Below are 24,717 nucleotides of genomic sequence, written 5' to 3' on the forward strand. Positions count from 1 at the left end.
ATCTTGTTGAATGTGCATCTCTGCCTTTATCTTCTCTACATGAGAAGTAGGTACAGTGCTGCTGGCTCCTGAGATGACCTTCGAGCACCGAAGGGTGGTTACTGCTTCGTGGAGATGAAGTGGAGCCTCATCTCTGAAACGAGCAACGCCGCTGCTCTGTGCAAACGTCAGTGCGCCATGTTCACAGCACTTTCTGGAGGCTTGGGCTAACAGGATCACTGACAAATGACACTGTGGCAAGAGAAAGCCTCCGCTTGGCAATACTTAGGCAGAGCATAGCAATTAAAAAAAATAATAAAAAAAATAAAGCTCTGAACCCAGAGGAGCTGGTGTCCAAACGAGGCCTGCATAACCATGAAAGAATTCAAAAAACTGCTGTTCTAGAGGAAGCAATACAATCCTTTCTTCTGCATCTAATTTAAAAGAGCATTTCTATTTAGGATACCGACAACTGACATTAGTACTTCCGCTATGGTTTCTCATCTGCCCCGAGTGAGAATCATTTCAGACTCTGAGGCCTTGGAGACCCCCTTTGGAGGACTTCTAAACAGCCAGAATGAATATAACAGCAAAGCCACCCGATGAAAACGCACCAAGCTACGTTCACAGAGCTGCTGGCGCTTGCCACAGCCACCCCCGACCCTCTGTCACCCGGTAAAGCCAAGACCCAGGCGGTTAATTCCTGCACCTGAAACAACTGTTCACGAGACATCAAGTGTCAAACCAGAAAGCAAGCCAAACCCTCAATTCAGATTTCTGCACTACAGTTTTTTAGACGATCTTTAAGCTAGAATATCCTCAGATCCCTCATCCTGACCTCGGCGCCCTGGCACCCACTTCCCCGGACTGCATTTGGCTCTGATTAAACAACGATTTAGAGCAATGCTTGTAGCAATTACTTTGCACATGTAAAAGTGTGTAATCTGCCTATGCAATGAGTTATCCAGTAGACGGCATAAACATCTTATATGAAACAAACGCAATGCAAGAATGTAAATCATAGATACTTTGTATTTCCTTTTCTTGCTCAGTTGATAACAAATCAGCAGCATTAATTTACAAGAAAAGCAAGAGAAGAGGAAGAGAAATAGTTTTGAATCAGCTACCAGCGAAAGCAAGAAAAATCTCACCCCAACTGCAACCATTGACCCCTCTCCCTTCAGGCACGTTGCATCATGCAGCCATTCAACATTCAGAAACGCTCAAGTGCTTCCGAAATCTCAAACTCTGACAGCTCTTAAGATTATGTTTCTTTATGCCCTTGCCAAAGGGTTACAGAAACACCAAGCTGTTTGGACGTGTTCCCAGGAGAAGTCTCCTCAAGCAATTAAAAAAATATATATGCGCTCAGCATTCTTCATGATTTTTCTAGCTCATACCACAAAGATCGAGAGCTAGATCCTGCTCTGCAAGCTGATCAATCTACCGCCATATCCGTCTTCCACCCACAGACCCACAGCAGCGTGGGGAGCAGCTGAGACCACGTTCATTTAAAACTTGTCCCCTCCAAGCCACCCGGGAGGACAGGAGAGGCGCCTGGGCGGCGAGGGTCTCCCCTCCACGGCCCGGGCGCTCAGCGGCGGCCCCAACGCCCCCCGGGCAGCCAGGCCCCCGTTTCTCGCATGCGGGTGCCCCCGCCGGCATGCGCGCAGCAGCCCTCCGTGCCGCCCGGGCGCTGCGACCCACGGACGCGAGCGGATGCCCAGGACCCGCGCCCACAAGTCGCCCGTCTGCACAAAGACGTTTGCGATTTGTGGCGTGGTTATTTCTTGTCCATCCTGCCACTGGTTTCCACTTTCGCCTCCGCAGAGAGGCTCTGCTGTATCACAGCTCACACCAAAGTACTAGCAGATGGCTGCGAGCCCCGTACGCGGTCTCGGGGAAGCCGGGCGCTCGGTTTTCTTTAGCAGACGGGGGAACAAGCGGGTTGCTCGATACACCTGGGCAGCAACTCACAGGCTAGCGGGTGGAGGAAACCACACCACGAACTGCCCAGGCACGGCTACACCCACCCGCGCCGCAAGACCTGGTCCACGCGAAAAGCCCTCGCTCTGAAAACGAGACCACAAGCGCCCGTCCCAAGCGCTACGGCTGCGCGCACACACGGAAACCCACCAAGCGCCGCAGCGGGAGGCCCAAGCGCCCCCGGGCCCGCCTCGGGGGCCCTGCCGAGGGCCGAGGCGGCTGGGCCCCCCCGCGCGCTCCCGGCGGCCGGGCGGCGCGCCCCGCCCGCCCGGGGACACGCGTGGGGGGCGGGACACGCGCGGGTGAGCGGGACGCGCGTGGGGAGGGGAACCCGGCGCCCCGGGAGAGCCGGGCGCCACGGCGGCCTCTGCCCCCGCCTCGGCCGCGGCGCCCGGGCGGCGGGGCGAGGGCCCCCAGGGCCGCCGGCCGGGCCCCGCTCCGGCCCCCTGCGCCCCGGCGGCCTCCGCCGCCCAAACCGCCCCAAGCCCGCCGCGGCCGCCGCCCCGCTCCCCGAGGCCCGCCCGGCGCGGCCCCGGCCCCGGCCCCGGCCCCGGCCCGCCCGCTCCCACCTGCCGCGCCACCTCGGCCGCCGCCATCGCTGCGAGCCCGCCAGCAGCGCCCGCCCCGGCCGGGCGGTGCCGCACCGGGCCGCGCCCATCGCCGCGGCCGCGCGGGGGGAGCCGCGCCCCGCCCACGCCGCCGCGCCCCGCCCGCGCCCCCCCCTTCCCTGCGCCGCCCGCGCCCGCCCCCTCCCCAGCGGCGCGTGGAGCGCCCGCCCCCCCCGCGGCCCCTCGCGATGGTGCGGCCCGCGCTGCGGGCGGCGGCGGCCGGGGCGGCGCGGCTGTTACGGGGGGGGCGGCTGTTACCGGGGGGAGCTGTTACCGGGGGGGGGCGGCTGTTACCGGGGGTTTCTCCCCAGTACCGGCCCCAGCGTCGCCCGTCGCGGGGGCCCGCGCAAACCCGCCGGGCTTCGCGGGGCGGCGCGGGGGCCTCGCCGCCGGGCGCCGGCCGAGCGGAGGCACCGGCCGGGCCCCGTTTCGGGCGGCTCAGCCGGGGCGCGCGGGCTGCGCGCGGCCGCGGGAGCGGGGAACCGGCCTCGCCGGGCCCGGCCGGCGGCTGCGCCCCGCGCCGAAGGACCTCGCGGCTCCGGGCGTCGGCACGCGACCTGCCCCTCGAATAAAACGTTTGCGCCTTTCGCACGCTTCCCCCGGCCGGACGAGCGCGGCTTTCCTAGGACCCGGATCACCGCCGCGGCGCTGGGCGCTCCCCCCGTGCCCGCGCAGCGCGGCCGGCGGGCCGGGCGGGCTCTCCCAGCCCGCGCTCCTCCGCCCGGGGCCGCTCTGCGGCTTCCCGCCCGCGCTTAGCGCGCTGCGCTCCGAGCGCGGAACGGACCCGGCGGCGGGAGCAGCCCGGCGCTGCCGCGTTTGGGCCGCGGGAACCGGAGCTCCGGGGGCTGAGGCAAAGCCCCCAGGAGGAGCCGATGCCACCTTCCGACGGCCGCGAGACCGGCTGCGGACGGCTCGGGTCCCCGCGGCCCCCCGGCGGCTTCGCGCAGCCCCGCTCGGCCCGGGCGATGCCGGCTGCCGGCGGGGCGGGAGCCAGCGGGCAGCGCGGAGCCGCCGGGCTGCGCCGCCCCGGCGCGGCCCTCCCCCGGCAGAGCCGCCCAGCGCCGCTCCCCGGCGCCGCGCAGGCAGGAAACCGCGCCACAGCCGCCGGCATGGCCCGGCAGGACGCCCGCGCGGCCGAGCGGGAGCGCGGGGCCGGCGTCGCCGAGGCGCTCGCCTCCCTGGAAGGCGCCCGGCCCGGCAGCCCGGCGCCCAGCCCCCGGCTCCGGCCCGCTGCCGGCAGCGCGGGGCTCCGCCAGCCGCAGGCAACAGACCCCGGCAGGAGCGCCAGCCGTGGCAGCCGAGGCCCGGGCAGCTGGGCCGGTGCCTCGGGCCGGCTCTCCGTGGGCCCCGGCGGCGCCCGGAGGAAGGGGCTGAAGGAAATCCTCCTGCAGAGCAACGGCCCCGGCAGCGCCGCGTGGCTCGCGGCCGCGCAGAAGCTCTCCGACGGCGGCCTCCTCGGGGGGCCGCAGCAGGAGCCGCAGCCCGAGCGCAGCCCCGAGGTCCTGTCGCTGGCCCTGGACCCCCTGGAGCACGAGTGGCTCCTGACGGCAGCCCAGGGCGACGCGGAGAGCATCCTCCGGCTGCTGGACCAGGACCCCAGCCTGCTCGCCCGGAAAGACTTTGTGACGGGCTTCACCGCTCTCCACTGGCTGGCCAAGCACGGCCACCACGAAAGCTTCATCCGAGTCGTCTCCCACGCGCAGAAGAAGGGCTACGCGGTGGACGTGAACATCCCCGCGGCCAGCGGTGGGCTCACCCCGCTGCACCTGGCCGCCCTGCAGGGGCACGAGATGTTCGTCAAAGTGCTCGTCGGGGCTTACGGGGCGGACAGCAGCCGCAGGGACCACAGCGGGCGCAAGGCCTGGCAGTACCTGCCGGCGGCCGCCTCCCGGGAGCTGAAGGAGCTGGCGGGGGCCTTGGAGGAGGACTTGGTGCAGCTGGGCACCTGCAACACCAACAACAACTGTAAGTCATCCCGGGAGGCCCAGGCTGGCGCAGGGGGCCGCGGGGACGCCAGGGCTGAGGGGAAAAACCGGCAGCGCCGGCGTCTGTTGACCCTCCGGGACTTTGTCAGACAGGCGTTTGCTTTCTTCCAAGAGCGCTGAAGCGTCCCCGGCCCACGTTGCCTGGAAACCCTGCGCTGAACCGGCGAGGGCTGGCGCCTGCGGCCACCAGCCGAGCCGAGCCAGGATTAACCCCCGGCACGGGGCGCCGGGGCCGGCACGGCTGCAAGCGCCTGTGGGGGTGCGCTGGGCCGTGGGGAGCGCTTTCCGGGCTGGAGAGGGAGAAGCAAGTGAGGCTTCAGCACAGCCTCCCCTTGCTTTTCTTTTCCCACACGCGTCTCCGCCGGCAGGGAGAGCAGGCACGGAAAAGCAGACCGGCTCGCAGACTGCACGTGCTTCCCCATCGCCAGGCGCAGGGCGGGGGCCGCCGGGCCCGGTCCCACGTAGGGATTGAATCCAGAGCCTGCTCCGGGAAGGTGATGCATTGCCTGGAAAAGTGGAAGAGGCCACCACTGCCGGGCTGCTGCTAGCGTGTCCCGCTCCCCGGGGACCCGCAGCGGCTTGCCTCTTGCCTTCTTCATGGCCTCCTCAGAAAAACAGCTGCTCCTTCCTCTTTTTCAAAAGCACGAGGCTGTTTCTACCCCTGAAAGAGAGAGCCTGTTTTGAGAAGTGATTCTAAACTCGCAGAGGCAGGGAGTTTCGGTTCCTCCTCACGCTCTCCGGGGCCGGGCCGCCGCGGCAAGTGAGCCCCCGGCACGCCTGGTGGCCCGCGGATGGCCGCCCTGCACGCAGCCCCGGGGGGGGGGGGGGGGGGGACACCTCAGGCCGTGGTTTCCCAGGCCCTGTGCGAAGCCCCCGCGTCCTCAGGCTATGCTCGGAAACGCGCCTCGCTGCCTGCAACGACGCGGTCCGCAGCGGATGGCGTGCGGAGATGGCTCCAGTGACTCTCTCTCAGACGCGCCTGGACATCTTTTGAAGCCAGCAGCCGAGACGTACCAAACGCACTGGGAACAGATTCAACGCCTGATCTACACAGGTCTGGTAACGCTTCAGCTCCAATAAAGTGTTTTTAGCTCCATAAAAGAATATGGCAACACAGCTCCTTCCATCGCTGCCCCGGTCATGTCCGTGCGACGGGGCTGCAGCCTGGCTTTCCACAAGCTCCAGCAAAACGAGCACAAGCTGTTCCAGTAACTGAAGCGTTGTCGACAGGATCGGTGGGTGCGTGTCTGATGAAGTACTTTCTGACCTTAGTCCTCTGTCACCATCCTTTCACAGCAGCGTGCCGCTGGGCAGAGGACATGAGATTGCTCTTACGTCCGCCCTGACTAAGTCACAGAGTAAACAGTGGAATTACTGTGAATGCCCTTGACAGAGCCGTTTTCTTGGCACCTGTGACTGCAGCTTAGTCACACGCCACCAGGAAACCTGGACTTGGATTCTACTAAAATTAAAATTTAACCAGCAAATGCAACAGCTAAATCCAACTAAATGATTTCTTATATTTGTCTCTCCTTGACAGCTAACCAAAACTCTCTAAAGGCAGCTTCTCCCCTCTCTTCTAGTTGTAGCTCTGTTCTGCTCCGACTGTATTACTCATGGCTTTCAAAAGGAACAAGACCAGAGCTCTGTTTGCTCTCAGTGATACAACATACGTGTTGTTGCCAAACCTTGGCCTTGCCTAACCTGCAAGCGTTCCTCACCACAGGGGAAAAAAAGAAAAAAAAAGGAAAGAAAAAAAAGATCTTCATACCACAGTGCACTTTCTCCTATTTGTTTGCCCAAAACACCGCACCACTTGCAGGGGCCCACCCCTTTTGTGTGGTTTATTCTGACACCTATAGAGAGGTAGTTGCTTTGTAAAAACAGGAACGTTAAAAACAAAAAATCCTCACGTATACAATCAGCTTTAGGTGTGCTTCTCACTTGGAAAAGAATGCACAGCCAGTTTCTGGCCCCTCAGACATAGCTCTTCAGAGACATCTGGAAGAATCGAACACTTACTCTCAATGAAAATTAATGAAACAGAGTATCTAAGCTCTTTGGAATTCTTTTCCTTAAAGCCTCTGTGGGTATTTTGGTTAGCACAGTTCTGCAGAGATTTCTGATCCCTCCAAATCTCACAGGGAAGAGAAGGGCAAGGAGAGCTGCTACAGGAACAACAGGAATCGTTCTAAACCCAGAGCTGTTTGTTGGTTAGGGTTCTGCAGAAGTTTGAGTTTAACCAGATGTTCCTCACGTTGCCCCTTAATGTCTAATTTGAAATGCAAATTCAGTCAAAGCAGCTCCTTGGTAGAAGCTTCTATCATTTGATAAAAACAGCACAGTAATGATAGTGATATACCAGCCAGTAGTTTAAGCTATTGCCCAGGAAAGCTTTCCCATAAATATTATCTAGATAGACTATTTTGTTCCACTTTCAAGATCGTAAAAATGACTTTTTCCCTCCTCAGCCCAGTCCTAATGGTCGCAATCAGAGAACCCCTGCAAGCAGCTTTGCCTGCCAGCAGCAGCTATGGGAGACTAGCAGGCCTTGCAGGGCTCATCTCCCACCTTCCTCAGTGACCTACCTTCTAAATGCTTGCTTCAAAGAGAAGAGCACATCCTTCAGGAAACGTAAATACAGCAATAAAACTCAGAGGCTGAACAAATTCCAGAGCAAATAAACGAATGCAAAGCCATCAAAGCCAGTCAAATATTTGGGGGAGAGGGGGCTTTCATTGCAGGGCTTTTAAATAGAAAAAAGCAATTTTAAAAGCATGGGGTAAGAGTGTTTGGAGCACATGTACCTCTGTTGAGACATCTCTGAAGCATTTTGAAACATCTCTGGCAATGCTCTTATGCTGCTTTCCTGTTGCAGTGACTTACTGCTTCCCCTGATAATGAAGCAGAAACTAATCTCGTACCACACAGGAAAAGAAACTGCAAGACACCCCTGAAGTGTCTTGAGGCTTGTAAAAATCCCAGCCTTGTTTTCTTGTGCTCTCAGAAATATCTAGCATACCTTTGGGGGGAAGAGACCATCACAATGGACAGGATTGGTAAGGCACCTTTTCAACGTGCACTTACACATACTTGGCACATGCTGCTGTCCAGCATCATTTGCTACAAGTTGCAGAATGAAGGTGATAAATCTATTTACCTTCAACACGACAAGCTCTTCTGTAGGTGTGGCAGCCTGAACTTCCTCAGGAAGCTGCCCCAGGACCTGAGCCACCACTGCAGGCTGAACCTAGGAGATAGCCCCAGAGCACTTTGCAGCACTCACTGTCAGGAAAGGCTTTGCCGCAGCCACATCCGAGAGCAGCCACGCACTTTATTTCCTGCTAACTAGAGCATCTATCTGAGGCCTGCACTGGGAAAGGCAAAGGAGTAGCGGCACCAGGCTCAATGCTGAGCCATAGCCTCCTTCTCTAGTTCCCTCTTGTAAGGACAGGCCATGTTTTACAGGCTCTAGCAGAAAATGCAGGCGTTGGGGAGCTGGAGTGTGGACTACTCAGTTCAATTTAACTCCTTTAACCTCCTCTTTTCTAAATAGCTGCAAAGTCTTCCTTTGAGCAGCATCCTGTTATTGCCCTTCTGCCGAAAATGCTTTAAACTAAACTGCACCTGTGGCTGGCATCAGGAACAACTTCAGCCAACAAAGAGCTCCAAACAAAGCTTAGAAGCAGGCTGTTACATATTCTCCTCGAATATGCGGATGATGTATTGTATAGCCTACCTGACTATTTTACTTTCTGGGGAATAAATCCATCCACCTATCCTCATCATACTCTTCCCTCCCTTCTTCTTTTCCAACTTCATAAGCGAAACTTTCTTTCATCCCATTATTCCGCTGCATCCGCTCCTCAGATGGGATTGTAATCCCAAACATCACAAGCTGCCGTGCTCCTGTCCTACCCGAGAGCAGAGCCCAGCACTGCAGTCACAAGGGCTACAGCAGTAAGACTCTTCTCCTCAGCTGAGCAAGGCAAGGCTTCACACAGTCTCCCAAGTCAAAGACAGACAGACACCTCTTCAGCAAATTCTGACAATGCTGCTTGCTGAGTAAATAACTTCTAGATTCTTCCCTAGGACTAACTAACCAAAAGCTGACAATCATTGCTCTGAAAAGTTAACTGTAGCCATGGTGGTCTACGAAGATCATAAAGTGAAGACTGTCCCTTCTTTTTCAAACCTGAAAATGCCTTGTGCCTCTGAGAGACTGTGTCTTTACTATCTGAGTTTGTCTAATAAACAATTTTTCTGTTAGCAAACTCTGCTCTAAAATTAGTTATGTTTTCTTTAAAAAATCTGATAAGCTTTGCTCTCAACAAATTACAAAAAGTGAAAAGGAAGACACGGCCTACTCTCTATTTGCAGAGAGCCAAGTTTCTCACACTAGGTATGTTCACATTAACATTAGTTGTTATTCTCCATGTTGCTATCCCACCATATAGTTATGAAGTAATTTCAATTAGATCATTCAGGTGCATATTTATTAACAAGCCTGCATACTGTCAATACATATGAGCCCTGTACAAAAGAACACTAATAGAACACAGTCTTCTTGTTTCAGATACAAAATTACTTTACAATTTTCTCTTAGCATCATAAGCTGGCCTCAGATGTTAAGAAATGGACACTGCAGTCCAACACGACAGAAGGAATTGCTATGAAAGCCACTGAACAGTGTGAGGGATGTACCAATCTGATGCAGAAAGACAAGTGTTATTAGAGTTCCCAGCAGACAGTCTCTCTTACAAGCCCAGTTTGGTCCTTCTCCAGTGTCTCCTTTTGGAGTTGTACCTAGGACAAAAGCAGTGTAAATGAGCAAGACTGCAGTCTTCCTTATATGTTGTACTGGTAAACTGTCAACAATAATCAAATTCATACTCTTTTTTTTATTTTTTAAAAAATCTCCAGCTTACTTTCTTCATTCACTAACATACTGGCTTGTTGCAGCAACAAAACCATAACCTTGAAGAGGTAAAAATGCCTACAGAGCAATGCACTACCACTCAGCAGATGAACACCCTAACTCCTCCCTTGGAGGAAAGACCTGCGATCTGGCACTGTCCTATGATAACAAAAGGAAGCTACCACGTGAATGTAATTCATAATAGTATTTAAGCAGCACAAAAAGCTTAAACAGTATTTTTGCTGAGAATGCAATAGAAGAGCTATGTATGAAAAGGGGCCTAATCCAGAAGATATATCCATTTGTGAGCCACAAGCTTAATACTTGTACATGTTAAGGACAAACGGTTTCACCGACAGGCAGGTAAAACCAGACGACATTAACAGAATTGCTCTCAGCAGGAAAATGACAGTACTCCCACGGAACGAGCGAAGCACTGTAATTGCAGCCTGCTTTCGCACAGTGCGGGGTGAAACCAAAACCCCAAACCTGAAGTGCTGCAAGACGAAAATTAATGATTTTGCCCCATAATGAAGTACTCCCGTAGCAGGTGAAGCACTGCAGTACGCGAAGCACTGCAACTGAGCTAAACCTGAACTGCTTCCGCGGTCGGGACGCGGAGGCGGCGGCTGCCGCCGGGGCCCGCGGCGCGCTGCTTGCACAGCAGGGAGCCAGGCAGCAGGAGCGCCGGGAACGGGCCCGGCCCCTCCGCGCCGCCTCGCCGGGTCGGGAGCGGCCCGCCGGGTCGGGAGCGGCCCGCCCGGCAGGCTCGAAGCACCGGCCGGCTGCGCGGCCGGGGCGGAACCGCGCCGTGCGCTACCTGATCTTGTTGCCGGTTTTCATGCGGATCCACTGCGGGATGGGCCGGTTCTGCTTCTGCTTCTTGGCGAGGAAGCGCTTGATCTTGAACGTCTTGTGGGACGACTGCAAGAGACAGCGGCCGTTACGGCCCGGCCCCGCGCCCGGCCGCCCGCCGGGCCCCCTGCCGCCCGCCGGCCCCGCCCGCCCGCCCGCCCGCCGGGCCCCCTCAGCCCCGCGCCCGGCCGCCCCCGGGCCCCCTGCCGCCCCCCGGCCCCGCCCGCCCGCCCGCCGGGCCCCCGCGGCGGCCGATGGCGGCCGATGGCCTCACCATGGCGCGGCGGAGCGGGCGGCGCGGCGATGGCGGCGGCGGCAGAGGCGGAAGGGGCGGGCGGCGGCGGCGGGCGCGGCGCGGCGGCGGCGCCGCAGCGGCCCCTGGCGGCGCGGCGGCCCCGGCGGCGCTCAGCGACTCACAGCGGCTCCCAGAGTTTGCGAGTTTATTGGGTTTAGTACAAAAGAGCTATGGCTAAAATTCGCTAGCTGAAAGGAGCTGCTATTGGTGAAGTCTCTTTCTGGGCTGCAAAACAACATTCCAGATTATGAGGGAAGGTGAAGCGGGTACTGAGAGGGCAGAAGGCAGGAAACAGTCCAGAGTGAACGAGGGAGAACGCTGGAAAAGAATCAATACAGCTCAATACAGCTACGTTTGAATCAAACAGACATTTCAGTGTAGGTAGACTTTACATGACAATTTGTCAAGAAGTATCCAATATTAGCCAGCTTATTCATACACTCCAACTTGATCACCTCATCCAGAGAACCACTTCTCAAGAGGATGGGTCTCTGCCTACCCACATTTACTTCAAGATTTGCTGCAATTCTCCTCCTCGCACAATCACAGAGGACGCCCTAGTTCACTGGTACACAGCAACCACAGCCTGCTTATCCCTCTCAGTGCTAGGGTGATACAATGTAACTCTCACTGCTTCAGGCAGGAGCACGGCAAAACATAGCAATACCCACGTTAAATCTGTGCAACTTCAAGCTTGCCCTGCTCAAGTGCATCAAATACTGGCTCATGATTTCTTTAAAGCTCTCGCTTTAGATCCAGGTGTCATCTCCTCCTGACTGCATGACTCATTTATTATCATACTTAAGGCCACAAAGTCTTTCTGCTTTGCAAAAATTCTCTTCTCTGTTGTAGTTATTTGCTGGGAAAATAAATTCAATAAACTGAAAATACAATGAGAACACATTTCAAATTCTGAATCTACAACTGAGGTTCTTTAGCCAGAAACATCCAACAGCACAATGCCCCCTTTTCTTCCTTTGTTCCTTCTTCGCTTCGAAGGCACTTCTGGATTGCGTAGTACATGCTCTTTGGCTGCACAGACAGTCAGAACACATAAGGCATGCGTGCTAGTCACTCCTCTTCCTTTGTACTACTGGTCTCACTCTCTGGTTTCTTATCTGCTCCCTGATCTGTGGGCTTTGCAGCACTGTCTTCATACTGACACAATCTGCTTCGGCTTCGGGCTCCTGGTTGGTACAATTGCATTGCTGGACGATCCTGAAATAAATCAAAACTACTTAGACTCTGATAGCCCTAACGCCAGCACACTTATTGTGGCATCAGTGACATTAAAAACTGCTCAAATCCTATTTTTTTCAAAATGTCCTAAGCTAAATTATTTCACCACAGCAACAATGAAACTAACTGGCTTGAACCAAGGTCATCTCTGTCACAATGCAATGTCCCTGTTCAAGCCACAAAGAGTACTGCACATATTTGAAACCATTCTTAGAAAGGTTTGTTTTTGAGACACTAACTCAGTTCACTCTCTCTCAAAATAGAGGCCTACTTCAAAGCTTCCTCAAAATGTCTGAGTATCATTTGTATCCAATAATATCTTCTAAGTGACATGGAAAACTTTTACAGTAATGCTGCAAAAATGCATTATTTGCAAAGTGCATAAAAGTGAACTCAGGACATCACACCATGACTCTACATGGCAGATCCTCTAACATACTCTCCATGTAGCAGAGCATGTTTTGGAGGATTTTGTTCAATCACTCTGCCATTTAGAGATGTACTTTCAGGCAGAGCATCAGAGCTGCACCAAGAGACTACTCAAGCTCTACTGACAAATTTAAGGTACAGGCTATGGGTATAAGTCAGCAAATAAAAAGGAGCTAGAGTGCTTACAGTTTGGTCTATGCTATCTCAACGTAAATCCTATACAGTAAAAAAAATTATCGCAAATAAACAGTTTGGCAAGTTTAGTAGTCAAAGGGACAAACTTTGTAGTAATGTTAAAGCTTGTTACTAAAGAGAGGAGAGGTTTTAAGAGAAAAGTCACACGGTCCTTTCCTTAAGGTGTGTTTATCCTAAAACCCCACAAATTGGTCCTTATTAATTAACATATTAAAGAGAACCAGCACCTTGTTTCTGATACGATCCCTCTTAATTGTATCCTCTTTTTTATCGTCTTTGGTTACTTTCTCAGGTTTGTCTGTGTTGCTGGTAAAGTCTGTAAGATCACTTTTCTTCCCCTTTTCTCTGAGCAAGTCTCTCTCCTTTTTCATCTCTTCTTCTTTTCTTCTAAAAACCTTCTCTTTCTCAAAGCGCTCTTTCTGCCTCCGACGCTCCTCTTCCTGGCGTCTCAGTTTCTCCCTCTGTGCTCGCTCATATTCTTTGTCTCTTTCAAAATCTCTATCTCGGTCCCTGTAGTCCTTTACACACTCATCTTCTGACCTGTATGAAAACAAAACTGAAAATTAAGCTCAAAAGATTCATCAAACAGAGCCGGGAGATCAACGTAATACCACTGCAAATCTGCAATATGAAGATGAGCAACTGCTGGGTTCTAGGGAGCTTTCAGGAAGCTGTCCTAACCAGAGCCATGCACGATAACTAGAGATGACACTGGGTGCTAGCACTTCTTAGCCTTCTACTCACAGATTTGGCCGAGTCTCCTGCAGCTTTGGAAAGCACCTAAATTTCTCTGCCTCATCTGTTTGTCACGAGGCAGAACTGAGCCTTGAGTAGATCACAGAGCTGTTGAGAATTAGACTTTCCACTTCAACCCGTCACAAGACTTAAAGTGACTAGTAACCGGAGTATTCTTTTCCTCATGCCACAGTTAGAATTCTCCAATTGCAAAGGTAGTGCCCACAGCCCACTGTAGGTCACCTACACCCGGGCTTCCACTGTAAAGCTCCTACAGTGAGCTGCAAAAATATTAAGATTTATCCATTTGTGAAGAAGTATCAGAAAATTCACACAGCTTCTTGTTATCACAGGATGTGCACTGCCACAGACAACACTCCCCATGCATTGTATCAGAAAAAGAATTTGAAAAGAATTTCAAAATATGGTCATGGCAGAGCAGCTTGAGCCTCAGCATGTTCAGGAAACAAGTTACACATACAAATATATATATATATATATTTATAGCAAGTACTAGAATACTTTTTTGCCTTCTCTTCTTTTGTCTCCCCATCAGAGCGTTTGGCAGATGCACTACTCGCACTTTTTTCCTCCCTTAGAGTCTCTTTTTCCACTTTCTTGGATTTTTCCTTTTTCTCCAAGTCTTTTTCATCTTTTTCAGGCTTCTTAAGCAGCTACAAAGAAAACAGAAGTCTCAACTAAAAAGCTCACTCTAACACATATTGTCTGGCACAACACCGAAATTGCATCAAATCAAGGGAACCAGGATCCAATAAGAAATAAACATTAAATTACTGCAAATATTAATACTTCTAAAAGCTGGAGTGTATGAGTAAGCATAATCCACACTGCAGACTAGGATATTTCTCCTATAACAGGCCATGTTAGAAAGCTTAAAAATAGTCTCCATTACATAGTAAATTCATAATTCTGTTCTCCACAGCATGTACAAAAGTCAAATGACAGAAGCTTTACATAATACTATGAAGCACTACAATATGCAAACCTTTATAATGCCTAATGCTGAATATTACAAAAAAAGTGCAATTTACTAACATCAAACTCACGTGATTCTTCAAGCAATATTCATAGCACATTTTGAAATACTTATATACAAGTAACAGGAAAAGGGAGCGTAACATCTTATAATAAAGAACTGTTCTAGACCTTAATCTTTGGCTCTTCTTTTGATCTGTCCCTTTCTTTTTCTGGACATCTGTCTACCTTCTTCAGTTTTTCCGCTTCTTTTCTCTTCCTTCTCTCCTCCTCTTTCCATTTTCTTCTTTCTTCTTCCCTTTGTCTTTTTCTTTCCAATTCTCTCCTCCTCCTCTCCTCTCTTTTTTCTTCTCTCAGCCTCTGTGTGCGCAAAAGCAAAAGAGAAATAGTATATTCCCATACTAAAGATTATCCCTTTAAGCCTGACAGGGTACCCTGCTACAAAGCGATGCAATATGCCATCACAAAATAACCCATCTCAAAATCACCACTATTGTTTAAAAAAATTGTCCTGTTGCCTCTACGTACTGTTATGAACCTGAACACACTCCAGCACAATTTCAGTACATTTTTTTTTTAGGTTGTGCAAGCTCAGGTTTATGAAAGTGAGAAAAAAACCCACTAACCTTAGCCTATCTCATTCTAATTTTAATCAAGTCTGCCTCTTCTGTGATTTTCCCATTGCTAAAAGTTAGAACATAATCTTGTTTTAGGAGAAGGATTAAGAACAGAGATCATCTACAAGAATCTCTGCCATAACTGCATTAAAATGAAAGCATTAAAGCAAAATCTGTTTTGTCAGTGCCACAGATGTCTAGCATGGTGCTAGATGTGAGCAGAAAGCACATAAAGCATCTGGATTACTATAACTCAGGCCACTTTTCTACTAGTTTAATAAATGTGAATACACATTTTTAAACAAGAAAGTTAGGTCAAAACCTCAAAAAAAACCAAAAAAACAAAAAAACATTCTAAGGCTCATGAATAGCCTGAGGGTACATTTTTTACATTTCTCTAAGTAACACCAAGCACACCATAGAAGGTCTATTTTGTCGCTCAAAACATCTTGTGATTCTCTTAAATCCAATAGTAAAGAGCAGTAGATTTTTCCTTTCTACATTCATAGTTACCTTTGTTTTTAAGGGAAAAAAATGAGGGAAACGATACGAATACTGAGACAGCTTAGAGAAAAAATATACAAAATAATAAACCCTCCCCCCCCATGCCTAACAGTAGAGTCCACAATCTCTTCAAAAAGAAAAGCAGAAACATATCAATATACAAGCTACAATATACCTAACCCATGCTCTATATGAGCAAATTATTGCACGTATAAGTAACAAGAAGATTCTAGAGAAAAATCTCACCTGTTTATTTTTCAGGAAGTTCAGTAAGGGAGTAGTCTTTTTAGCTAAAGGATACATGAAAACAAATGTTAATATTTTGTCTTACTCAGTACTGTAATACCTAGAGCTAAACCCTTACATGAAATGAAACGGCTTTATGAGATTATCTGTCCTATCTCCTCACACAACCAGCAATAGGGCAATAAAGCAAGTATTCCAATCCCATCTAGAAATGATGGTAACAATTAGCATTCCATAATGCTAAATTCCATTTATTTAGGGTGCTATTATGGTATCCAGTACATCTATGTGTAAAGGAACAGTCAGTCTGCATTATGCTTTTCTTAGCTTTCCTCTCTTTGAAACAGATACCTTTTACGTGCTTAAAAAGAATATTCTCATCTATTTTAGCCAGTCAAAATACAGTTTAACTTCTGCCTGTATGCAATTTTGCTGCCCACAGCATTTTGTATTAAGTATCAGTGCTATCATGGAAAAGGAGCCACTGCATGGCCTAGTCTGGCTAACAACTATTCAAGTTTGAAACAGGAGAGAAGAATACCATAACAAATTTAAACCAAGAAAGGAATGGGAGAGCACGGGAGGCAAAATAAAGAATACGGAGTAATATTAGTCTAAAGGTTTAACAATATCAAATATCGAACTTTGAGGAATATGCATTCTTCTGTATGAAGTCCTGAAAACATAATTTGAAATCATACTACAAAAATTTCTCTTTGTGCTCTGGGAAAAACCTAACTATAGTACACAAGTTTCCATACCTATTAGCTCTTTGTTTCTTGCCTCTATTTCCTCCAACAAAGTTTCAGGAGTTGAGGTTAATTTTTCATCATCTGCACTGTAACTTTCCAGAAACTTCTTGTACTCAGGATCTACAAAAAAAAAAAAAAAAAAAAAAAAAAGCCAGAAAGATGTGCTATAGCATGAAAAAAGGATTCACATTGTACAAGCTTCCAGTAGAGCCAAAAATTTGCATAAGCTTTCAACTTATGAAAAGGCAACATATAAACAACATAATCCTCAAATGAGTTGCTGCATCATGTTTATCTTGGAGAATAACATTTAACAGATTGGTTATATTGCAACTGGGAAAGCACAGCTAATAAGCTTCATATATAATTAAGCAGATATTCTATTGAAATGCTTTAGTACCACAGCAAAAACATTACATTCAAACTATTGTTAGGACATGGCCTATCAAGTCTCTGTGCACGCACTCTAACACAAACAAACTAGCTAGCTGTTATACCATCTTCGATAGTCCCAGTTTTGGCATCCTTTTTCTTACTCTTCTTTTTTGCAGCTTTTTGGAAAGGTGCAAACTCTACTATGGCAGCATATTCCTGACCTGTCAAAAAGAGAGGGAAAAAATAAGTTATAGACGAAGGGAATATAAAATAGCACATAATGTGCATCTCTAAAACATGAAGATGAACCTCATAGGAAATATGCAATACTAGAAAAGGCTACTCAGACAGCATAAACAACATTTTTTACATTTTGAAAGCTGTTTTATCAGGAAGTATTTTAGAGATAGCAGATTTCATGGAATAAACTCTCTCACTCTTTTAACCAACTGTGAGATTCACAGACCAGGCACAAGAAGGAAGTAATAAGAGTTAAGATCATCAATAACAATCAGTTGTATAGTGCCATAGAGTATCCTCATCCTACAGACTATGTATTCATCGGGCAAGTACAAGAGAATATTTTAAGCTAAAGATACTGAGGCAAATCCCAGTTTTTGGCAAAATGCAGTAGAATGCAACATCCATGCATCACAGGCAGGCTTTCAAGTTATCATCTGACAAGAAGACTGCAGCTACAGCTGTGCAAGTCTAATGCAGTGAGAAAGTATGGAAACACAGTGTGCTGTTACACTGTAAGCCAGCAGCTTTAGAGAATCTAGGCATTATTAGAACCTGGCCATGCAACCCTCCTAACTAAGGAAATCCTTTGTGGGCAGAGCTTTACATCACAAAAACATCTGAATGGAAGAAACTAAAACAAGTGTACTTGAAACAAGGTTCAGCGTGACATTTTTGGCTTATTGAAGCCAACAAGATGACACCTTTTATGACTTTTATTAAATATGCAATTTCTAAGGACTATGAGCGAGAGACTAGCAAGTCTTAGTGCTACCAATGTAAACAGTTTTGAAATACGAATGAAAAAACATAAGGTATACTGAACACCCAATATGTGTTTAGAGAAAAGATGAGCAGTAATTAAGCACATAGTTCTTAAACAAGTGAATTAAACAAAATATTTGTTTCCTACAGATTAATGTCTTCAGAACGGCCACTTCCACAACTTGGACTGCAAGAAACAAGCTCATACTAAAATATGTGCTGTTTTAAGATGGCTTGCTCACTTATGAAGTAGAACAAGTCTGAATAGGACTAAAAAAAAAGTGAGTCTCATTGTTAGGAATGTATAACATGGGGGGAGCTGCAGGAGCTGGGAGTCATTAACCTCAACTTCATTCGTCTGGACACTTTCACTTTTCAGACTATACTCAGGCAGGACAGGGCATGATAAAATTATTGACTTCAGAAGCACAACTATGATTGTCACGTTTCTAGCAGCATTGTCTTAACTATGCTTACCTGAAGTCTCCAATATAATGCTGAAGATTAACACAGATTTGTTTCCGCAATGTGGAAACCAGTTCTAACAGCGATACCCGCATCGCGGCCAGTTAAGACGCTAACGCCACAAGCAGAGCGCTAGGCAGCTCGTACGCGTCCCTCTGAAACCCGGCTAACGCCCCGCATACGCGCACACCAGCGATCAAGCGTAGGGCTCAGCGCGGTTCACTTGCCTTTGTGATCGACGAATACGTAGCCGTCGAAGCGGTCCCTGAACAGGACGATGTCCTCCTGGTTTTTGAAGTTGATATAGGCTCTCGAAAACATGTGAGGGTACAGGCTGCAGGAAGAGAAGATCAGCGGGGAAGCAGGGCTGGCGCGGCGCCGGGCGCGGCCCGCGGGGCGGCGGGGCCCTACCTGGAGTCGTTGGCGAAGAACTCGAAGTAGTCGTGCTCGGGCAGCGGCTGCAGGTGCTCCTCCAGCTGCTCCTTGGTGAGGCTGGGCGGCAGCCGCCGGATCACCACCTGCGGCACGGCACGGCGCGGCACGGCGCGGCGCGGCCGGGCGGTCAGGGCGGCCGCACCGGCCCGGCCCGGCCCGGCCCGCCCGCGCCCCGCGCCCCGCTCCCCGCCCAACGGCCGCGCCAGGCCCGCCGCCGCCGCCCGCCCCACCTTGCTCAGCGTCTCCTTCTTGTCCTTGGGCCGCTCCAGGCGGTCGGCCTCGCCGCCGCCCCCGCGGCCGTCCGGGCCGGCGGCGGGCCCCGGCGGCGGCGGCGCGCCCAGCCCCGGGCCGGCGGCGGCCCCGCGCCGCTCCTTGGGCCTGGTGTTTTCCTTGTCCTCCTTCATCGCGGCGGCGGCGGCGGCGGGGCAGCGCGCCGCGCCCCCGCGCGCCCATTGGTCGCCGCCACCGCCTCCCCCGCGACTGCGGCTGCGCGCCCGCCGCCTGCCGCTTCCACCTCCCACACCCCCGTTTGCCTCGGTAGCAATGGCGGCCGGCGCGGGGCAGGGCGGGAAGGCGCGCGCGGGGCAGGGCGGGGAGGCGCGCGGGGCAGGGCGGGAGTGTCCCGGGGCGCGGGTCGGGGCCGGGGACGGCGGGGAGCGCGGCGCCGCCGGGATGTGGTACGAGATCCTGCCCGGCATGGCCATCATGGGCATCTGCCTCAGCATCCCCGGGCTCTCCACCATGTACATGCACCGCAGGTGCAACGGCGGCAAGGTCAGCGCTCCGCCGGGCCCCGCCCCGGGGCCCCCGGAACACCCCCCCCCCAAGAGCCTGCCTTCCCCCCGATCCTCCCTTGACCCCGGGACATCTCCTCTTCCCTCCCTCCCCCCGGGATCCTCCCTTGACCCCAGGACACCTCCTCTTCCCTCCCTCCCCCCGGGATCCTCCCTTGACCCCGGGACATCTCCTCTTCCCTCCCTCCCCCGGGATCCTCCCTTGACCCCGGGACATCTCCTCTTCCCTCCCTCCCCCGGGATCCTCCCTTGACCCCGGGACATCTCCTCTTCCCTCCCTCCCCCCGAGATCCTCCCTTGACCCCGGGACATCTCCTCTTCCCTCCCTCCCCCGGGATCCTCCCTTGACCCCGGGACATCTCCTCTTCCCTCCCTCTCCCCGGGATCCTCCCTTGACCCCGGGACATCTCCTCTTCCCTCCCTCCCCGCGGGATCCTCCCTTGACCCCGGGACATCTCCTCTTCCCTCCCTCCCCCGGGATCCTCCCTTGACCCCGGGACATCTCCTCTTCCCTCCCTCCCCCCGGGATCCTCCCTTGACCCCGGGACATCTCCTCTTCCCTCCCTCCCCCCGGGATCCTCCCTTGACCCCGGGACATCTCCTCTTCCCTCCCTCCCCCCGGGATCCTCCCTTGACCCCGGGACATCTCCTCTTCCCTCCCCGGATCCTCCCTTAACCCCAGGACATCTCCCCCTCCCTCCCTCCCCCCGGGATCCTCCCTTGACCCCAGGACATCTCCTCTTCCCTCCCTCCCCCCGGGATCCTCCCTTGACCCCAGGACATCTCCTCTTCCCTCCCTCCCCCCGGGATCCTCCCTTGACCCCAGGACATCTCCTCTTCCCTCCCTCCCCCCGGGATCCCCCTCCTTCCTCCCCGGATCCTCCCTTGACCCCAGGACATCTCCCCCTCCCTCCCTCCCCCCGATGCCCCCTTGCCCCGGGACACCCCCCAGCCCCCCACGGGCTCCTCCCGGTACCTAGCAGCCCCCCCCCCGTGCCTGTGTGCAGGAGAAGAGGATTGCCCGCTACCCCTTCCAGTGGACCCTGATGGAGAGAGACAGGCGGCTGTCGGGCGTCAACAAGTACTACGTGTCCAAGGCAGGTGCTCGGGGACACGGGTCGCCTGGCTGCGTCCGAGGCATTTAAGGACTGTAGTTTGAAAAACTGCATTGGGCTACGCGTTCTTGCAAAAGAAGGCCGGGGTCATTACATGTGGCTTGCGGGGAGCGATACGTGGCCAGGGGGACGGTATGTGCCTCGCGGCAGGGGGGCGAGGGAAATGCTTGCCCCCGATGAGAAGCGTTGTGTATATTGTGTTGTTTGTTTTTCAGGGTTTGGAGAACATAGACTAAGAAGAATGCTGTCTGAAGAATTCCTATATCTCTACAAAATGATCGAACTCTCTAATAAAGATAAATACATGTATTTAACTTGTATTTGTATTGCCCATAAACTTTGAATAGAATTACTTGCCTTACTTTGTGCTATGCTGTAGGGTGGTAGACACTGCTCAGGTCTTAGTATCTTCCTCTAATTCCTTGTACAGGTATTGAAAAAGTAGCAATGCTGCAGAAAAATAACCAGAATTATTCCAGATTTCCATAATATGAGTAACAGCAAATTCAGACCCAAAAATTTGCATCTGAATTTCTCCCTTGATCAACAGGGCTATGACCAAGTGATTCCAACTGGGCTATCACTGATCTTGAACCAGAAGACACACTTTGTGTCACTGAGCAGAGACAGAGAAATCTGACACTTCTCTGGGGACACTTTGAGTCCAGAGTGTCAGCTGGACTCAACCCAAACCAGCTTCCCATGGGTCTCGCTACCTTCTTCCATGTAACTTCAAGCAGTAAGCATCTCTGTCAGACCATGAGGAGTAGGATCTATACTATGCCAAGTTACTCCTGTAGCTGAATTACTGTAATGTCCTCTTGTCCTCCTTGGAACAGCATCTGCTGGGGGTTAGCACCCACATGCTGCTAAAACATCTCCGGCCTCTTTCAGTTAGCATCAGCGGGCCTTTCTCTAGACCTGCCCTCCGCAAGGCTGCGTCCCACGCACAGAGCTCTCTTACAGCACCTCTGCAACAGCTGGAACCGAGCCTGGGTTTTACAGAGAACGAAACCAAAGGCAGGGTTAATTCCCAAATTCTTGAGATGTTATAATCAGAAAAACAGGCAGGATCCCGCATCAGCTTTCCTGCTAATATCCCTTCTGAGAGCCTATCCCTGCGGCGAGGGATCTGCCCAGAGGCCCCCCAGCCCGGTGGCGGGTGCTCTCGCCAGTTGTGTTGGTGCTCCCACGGACGCCGGGCATCCGGGTTGCCATGGCAGCGCCGGCGCAAACACTCCCTGCGGAGCTGGGCAAGGGCAGCCGAGCGCTTCGCTGCTTGCCCAGGGAAGGCGCAGGGAGGGCCGCGGGACGCCTGCGCTGCACAGACCGCTAGGGAAGGACGAACGCCGCGGCGCGGCCGGGGCCCTGACAGAGCGCCCCGAGATCGCGCTGGCCGCCCTCATCGCCGGGCTCCTCCCCACTACCATCCCCAGACGCTGCTTCCCGAGGAGGGCGTTCGGCGCACAGCGCTAACCATCTTCTGCAGCTGCGAGACTGCTCAAGTCAGATTTGAGGGGAGCTGCGTTCAGGAAACACGGGAGCAGCAGATGAGCAGCCTGGCCCGTTGCTGGTCAGGCTGTTTCAGCACCCCTCTCCAGACCAGCCCAAAGCTTGTGGGAAGGATCAGAACTACCGTACGTCCCTTCCTCAGCTCTGAAGAGCAGCCCTCTCTCAGCCAGTCTGTGTGTTTCTCTTTCTAAAGGTGACGACAATGGACAAGGGAGAGGAAGATGCTGCCATCAAGGAAGCAGCACGCGTTTTCATTGAAAATGTGATAAGCAATGCAAAAGAACATCTTCTAGGTTTGCCAAAAAAAGGTAGTGAGCTTGCTTTATTTGCAATGTCTTGGCATCTGTCAGAGCCTTCCCAGAAGGCTTTTTCAGCATTTTATCTGTTTTCAGAAGCTGAATATGCAATCAAAAATATTCAGTGGACCACATGCAAGAACTTCACAGTGGAGAGAGGACAGCAGCAGATTGAAGAATACATTTCTGTAAGTAATAGTTCCATCTGCTCATTTCACTGCAGCTATAAATATGAACCTTTCGAAAACTTCAGTTAGATCACACCCTCTCACCGTTGATTAATGTGAAAAATTACATGAGAGCAACTCAAATTGTTTTTAGCAACTCCCTGAAGTGCTCTCTGCTAGAGAGAAGGAATCTTACTGTGTGATATGTGTTCAGCAGACATGGGAGTTTCATGAGAGCTGGCTTCACTATCTGGAATTTCTCCAGGAAGAGGAACTGAAGTATAGCAAGAGGTACCACTACAGAGTTTGCTGGAGCGTCCCAACACGCAGAAAACCTATCCCACGAGCCACAGCAAGCATCTATTTCATTATAGAGGTCTCCAAAATCAAACCAGCTGTAAGTATTCAGAAATGGCACACAGCAATCCTCCAAGGTACAATAGTAAAACTCCTGTTTCACTTACCTTGAATCATAGAAAGCAATAATTTCAGCAGTTGTAGCCCATAGCAGTTGACATTGAGAGTTAAAGTCCATAACTATACTCCAAAGGGACTAATTTTATCATCAAGTTCACATTGATGTTTCAAATCTTTGCCTCTATTACCAAGCATATGTAGTGTTATGCTCCAGAAAAGCCTTGGGAATACTAATGCACAAGACATCCTATCCTACAGATATCTCCTCCTTTTCACTTTTGCTTAAGTTTCTACTGCACTTGCTACTGAAATAATTAGTCATACAGTCTATGCATCCAGAGTTCCAATATTCATCTGTGCAACAATATTTTGCAGCTCCAGGGGAAAGTAAAAATTGTAAGCATTTTTTTTTCCTCCAGAATTGACACTTGGTCATACTGAACCTTAGTTTTTCTACTTACTGGCTATGATTCCCTGAGTAGCAGTCTCACAGCCACTGGTTCATAAATCACATCCTAGAATAAACTATTAAGGTTGTAGCATTCTCTTCATATCAGAATATTCACAGATGCTTTAAAACAAAACTATTCCAACCTTTATCAGAAGTGTTGCACAAATACACAGATAGTTTCTTAAGAAGTGAATAGGAGTTCTCACCCAATTTAAATGTCTGCTTTTTGAGGTCCTGTAGTTCAACGTGTGAACTCTGCCCTGTCCTTCTCTTGCAGACCTTGCCTGTGGAGGTATTCTTCATTCTGGAATCGAGCAGGCTGATTCACAGGTACATATTAATTCTATTCCATCACTGACATGACTCAGGAGTTCTAGCAAGCTTCCCCATGCCAAAAAAAAAAAAAAAAAAAAACCACCCAGGGAGCTTGATGTAAATAAAATGTTTACGACAGAGGTTCATAATCAAAATCTTGCTTAGCAAGATTCTGAGCTTCTAATCTAAACTTTGCTAAGCAAAACCTATTACTAGCTTTACTCCAACCATAGGATTGACAGCCACCCCATGAGCACTTGCCTTCTACATAATGAATTTGCATTGGATTTATGCAGGTCTAGAAGCTTGAATTCAATAGTGTTCTTACCATTTACTCTATTATTATTCCCTCCCCCAGGCCAGAACAGTGTCGATTTAGAGAAAAATGGCTTAAGGACATCATTGAAAATAAAATCATCCTCATGGAAAGCCTTACTTTCTAAGGAACAGCTCTAACTCACCGTCACCAATGTGATATCTATCAGTATTTTATGGATAATGAAATACACATTAAAAAGAAAGCATGGCACTTGCTTCCTTAAGAGTTTTTCTAGCTGCATGGATACATAACAAGCATTAAATCTGTGGCAAATTAACAAAAAATCAACGAAGGCCCGACCTGGTGGCTGCTTTTACATGGCAGTCCCTTGCAGGTATGGTCAGGTGAGACAAGACAGCACCAGGTTCTATAGAGTGCAAACATGAAGAGGCAGCTGGGCTGGACTTGCTGTTTGTCAGAACCAGGTTTGCAGAACTCCAAGACAATCATCATAAATGTCCTAGGGTTTTTCATTTTTTCTTTTAAATACAAAAATACAGTATGTTTGCTCTAAAATGCTAAAATTACAACACTGAGATCTGGACTGAAAAAAAAATCTCAACAAAAAAAATTTTTTTTAAAGCATTTGAAGAAAGTCAGAGGGAGTTACTTTTTGAGAATATGCAGTTCACTCAAAGATAACAGTCACATAAGCATTAAGTGGAGTAGGTCTCCAGGAACAGAGTTTAAAAGAAGCTGTGTAATACTACTG

General features: G+C 51.0%; 6 protein-coding genes and 1 non-coding gene across 8 annotated transcripts in view; 3 read left to right on the plus strand and 4 right to left on the minus strand.

Annotated features, from left to right (window-relative positions):
• SEPTIN6 (septin 6) overlaps nucleotides 1–2,606 on the minus strand; it is a 29,675-nt gene extending 27,069 nt beyond the window's left edge. For both annotated transcript variants that reach the window (XM_062585095.1, XM_062585093.1), the window contains exon 1: nucleotides 2,535–2,606. In XM_062585095.1, coding sequence (XP_062441079.1) covers nucleotides 2,535–2,561 — 27 coding nt within the window. In that variant the 5' untranslated portion in view covers nucleotides 2,562–2,606. The remainder of the gene's footprint in view (nucleotides 1–2,534) is intronic.
• A 1,076-nt stretch (nucleotides 2,607–3,682) lies between these two features.
• SOWAHD (sosondowah ankyrin repeat domain family member D) lies at nucleotides 3,683–4,691 on the plus strand. The gene is made up of 2 exons (XM_062585045.1): nucleotides 3,683–3,765; nucleotides 3,814–4,691. The coding sequence occupies exons 1-2, from the start codon at nucleotides 3,683–3,685 to the stop codon at nucleotides 4,676–4,678; spliced, it is 948 nt and encodes a 315-aa protein (XP_062441029.1). The 3' UTR covers nucleotides 4,679–4,691.
• Nucleotides 4,692–9,032: 4,341 nt separating this feature from the next.
• RPL39 (ribosomal protein L39) lies at nucleotides 9,033–10,671 on the minus strand. The gene is made up of 3 exons (XM_062584744.1): nucleotides 10,606–10,671; nucleotides 10,297–10,400; nucleotides 9,033–9,364 (listed from the first exon to the last, which is right to left on the minus strand). The coding sequence occupies exons 1-3, from the start codon at nucleotides 10,606–10,608 to the stop codon at nucleotides 9,316–9,318; spliced, it is 156 nt and encodes a 51-aa protein (XP_062440728.1). The 5' UTR covers nucleotides 10,609–10,671; the 3' UTR covers nucleotides 9,033–9,315.
• Nucleotides 9,799–9,932, minus strand: LOC134145544 (small nucleolar RNA SNORA69). The gene has a single exon (XR_009959631.1). It is a non-coding gene; the product is annotated as a small nucleolar RNA SNORA69 (small nucleolar RNA).
• An 83-nt stretch (nucleotides 10,672–10,754) lies between the features above and the next one.
• On the minus strand, nucleotides 10,755–19,071 carry UPF3B (UPF3B regulator of nonsense mediated mRNA decay). The gene is made up of 10 exons (XM_062584816.1): nucleotides 18,850–19,071; nucleotides 18,596–18,702; nucleotides 18,412–18,518; nucleotides 16,837–16,935; nucleotides 16,349–16,459; nucleotides 15,588–15,631; nucleotides 14,392–14,580; nucleotides 13,747–13,898; nucleotides 12,717–13,029; nucleotides 10,755–11,844 (listed from the first exon to the last, which is right to left on the minus strand). The coding sequence occupies exons 1-10, from the start codon at nucleotides 19,021–19,023 to the stop codon at nucleotides 11,698–11,700; spliced, it is 1,443 nt and encodes a 480-aa protein (XP_062440800.1). The 5' UTR covers nucleotides 19,024–19,071; the 3' UTR covers nucleotides 10,755–11,697.
• Nucleotides 19,072–19,228: 157 nt separating this feature from the next.
• NDUFA1 (NADH:ubiquinone oxidoreductase subunit A1) lies at nucleotides 19,229–20,837 on the plus strand. The gene is made up of 3 exons (XM_062584670.1): nucleotides 19,229–19,393; nucleotides 20,421–20,510; nucleotides 20,744–20,837. The coding sequence occupies exons 1-3, from the start codon at nucleotides 19,292–19,294 to the stop codon at nucleotides 20,762–20,764; spliced, it is 213 nt and encodes a 70-aa protein (XP_062440654.1). The 5' UTR covers nucleotides 19,229–19,291; the 3' UTR covers nucleotides 20,765–20,837.
• A 1,405-nt stretch (nucleotides 20,838–22,242) lies between these two features.
• On the plus strand, nucleotides 22,243–24,207 carry AKAP14 (A-kinase anchoring protein 14). The gene is made up of 5 exons (XM_062585046.1): nucleotides 22,243–22,348; nucleotides 22,433–22,524; nucleotides 22,718–22,900; nucleotides 23,649–23,701; nucleotides 24,045–24,207. The coding sequence occupies exons 1-5, from the start codon at nucleotides 22,243–22,245 to the stop codon at nucleotides 24,127–24,129; spliced, it is 519 nt and encodes a 172-aa protein (XP_062441030.1). The 3' UTR covers nucleotides 24,130–24,207.
• Nucleotides 24,208–24,717: the final 510 nt, after the last annotated feature.

This window comes from Rhea pennata, chromosome 11 (genome assembly GCF_028389875.1).
Source record: "Rhea pennata isolate bPtePen1 chromosome 11, bPtePen1.pri, whole genome shotgun sequence".
In the NCBI taxonomy this organism is placed as follows: domain Eukaryota; kingdom Metazoa; phylum Chordata; class Aves; order Rheiformes; family Rheidae; genus Rhea; species Rhea pennata.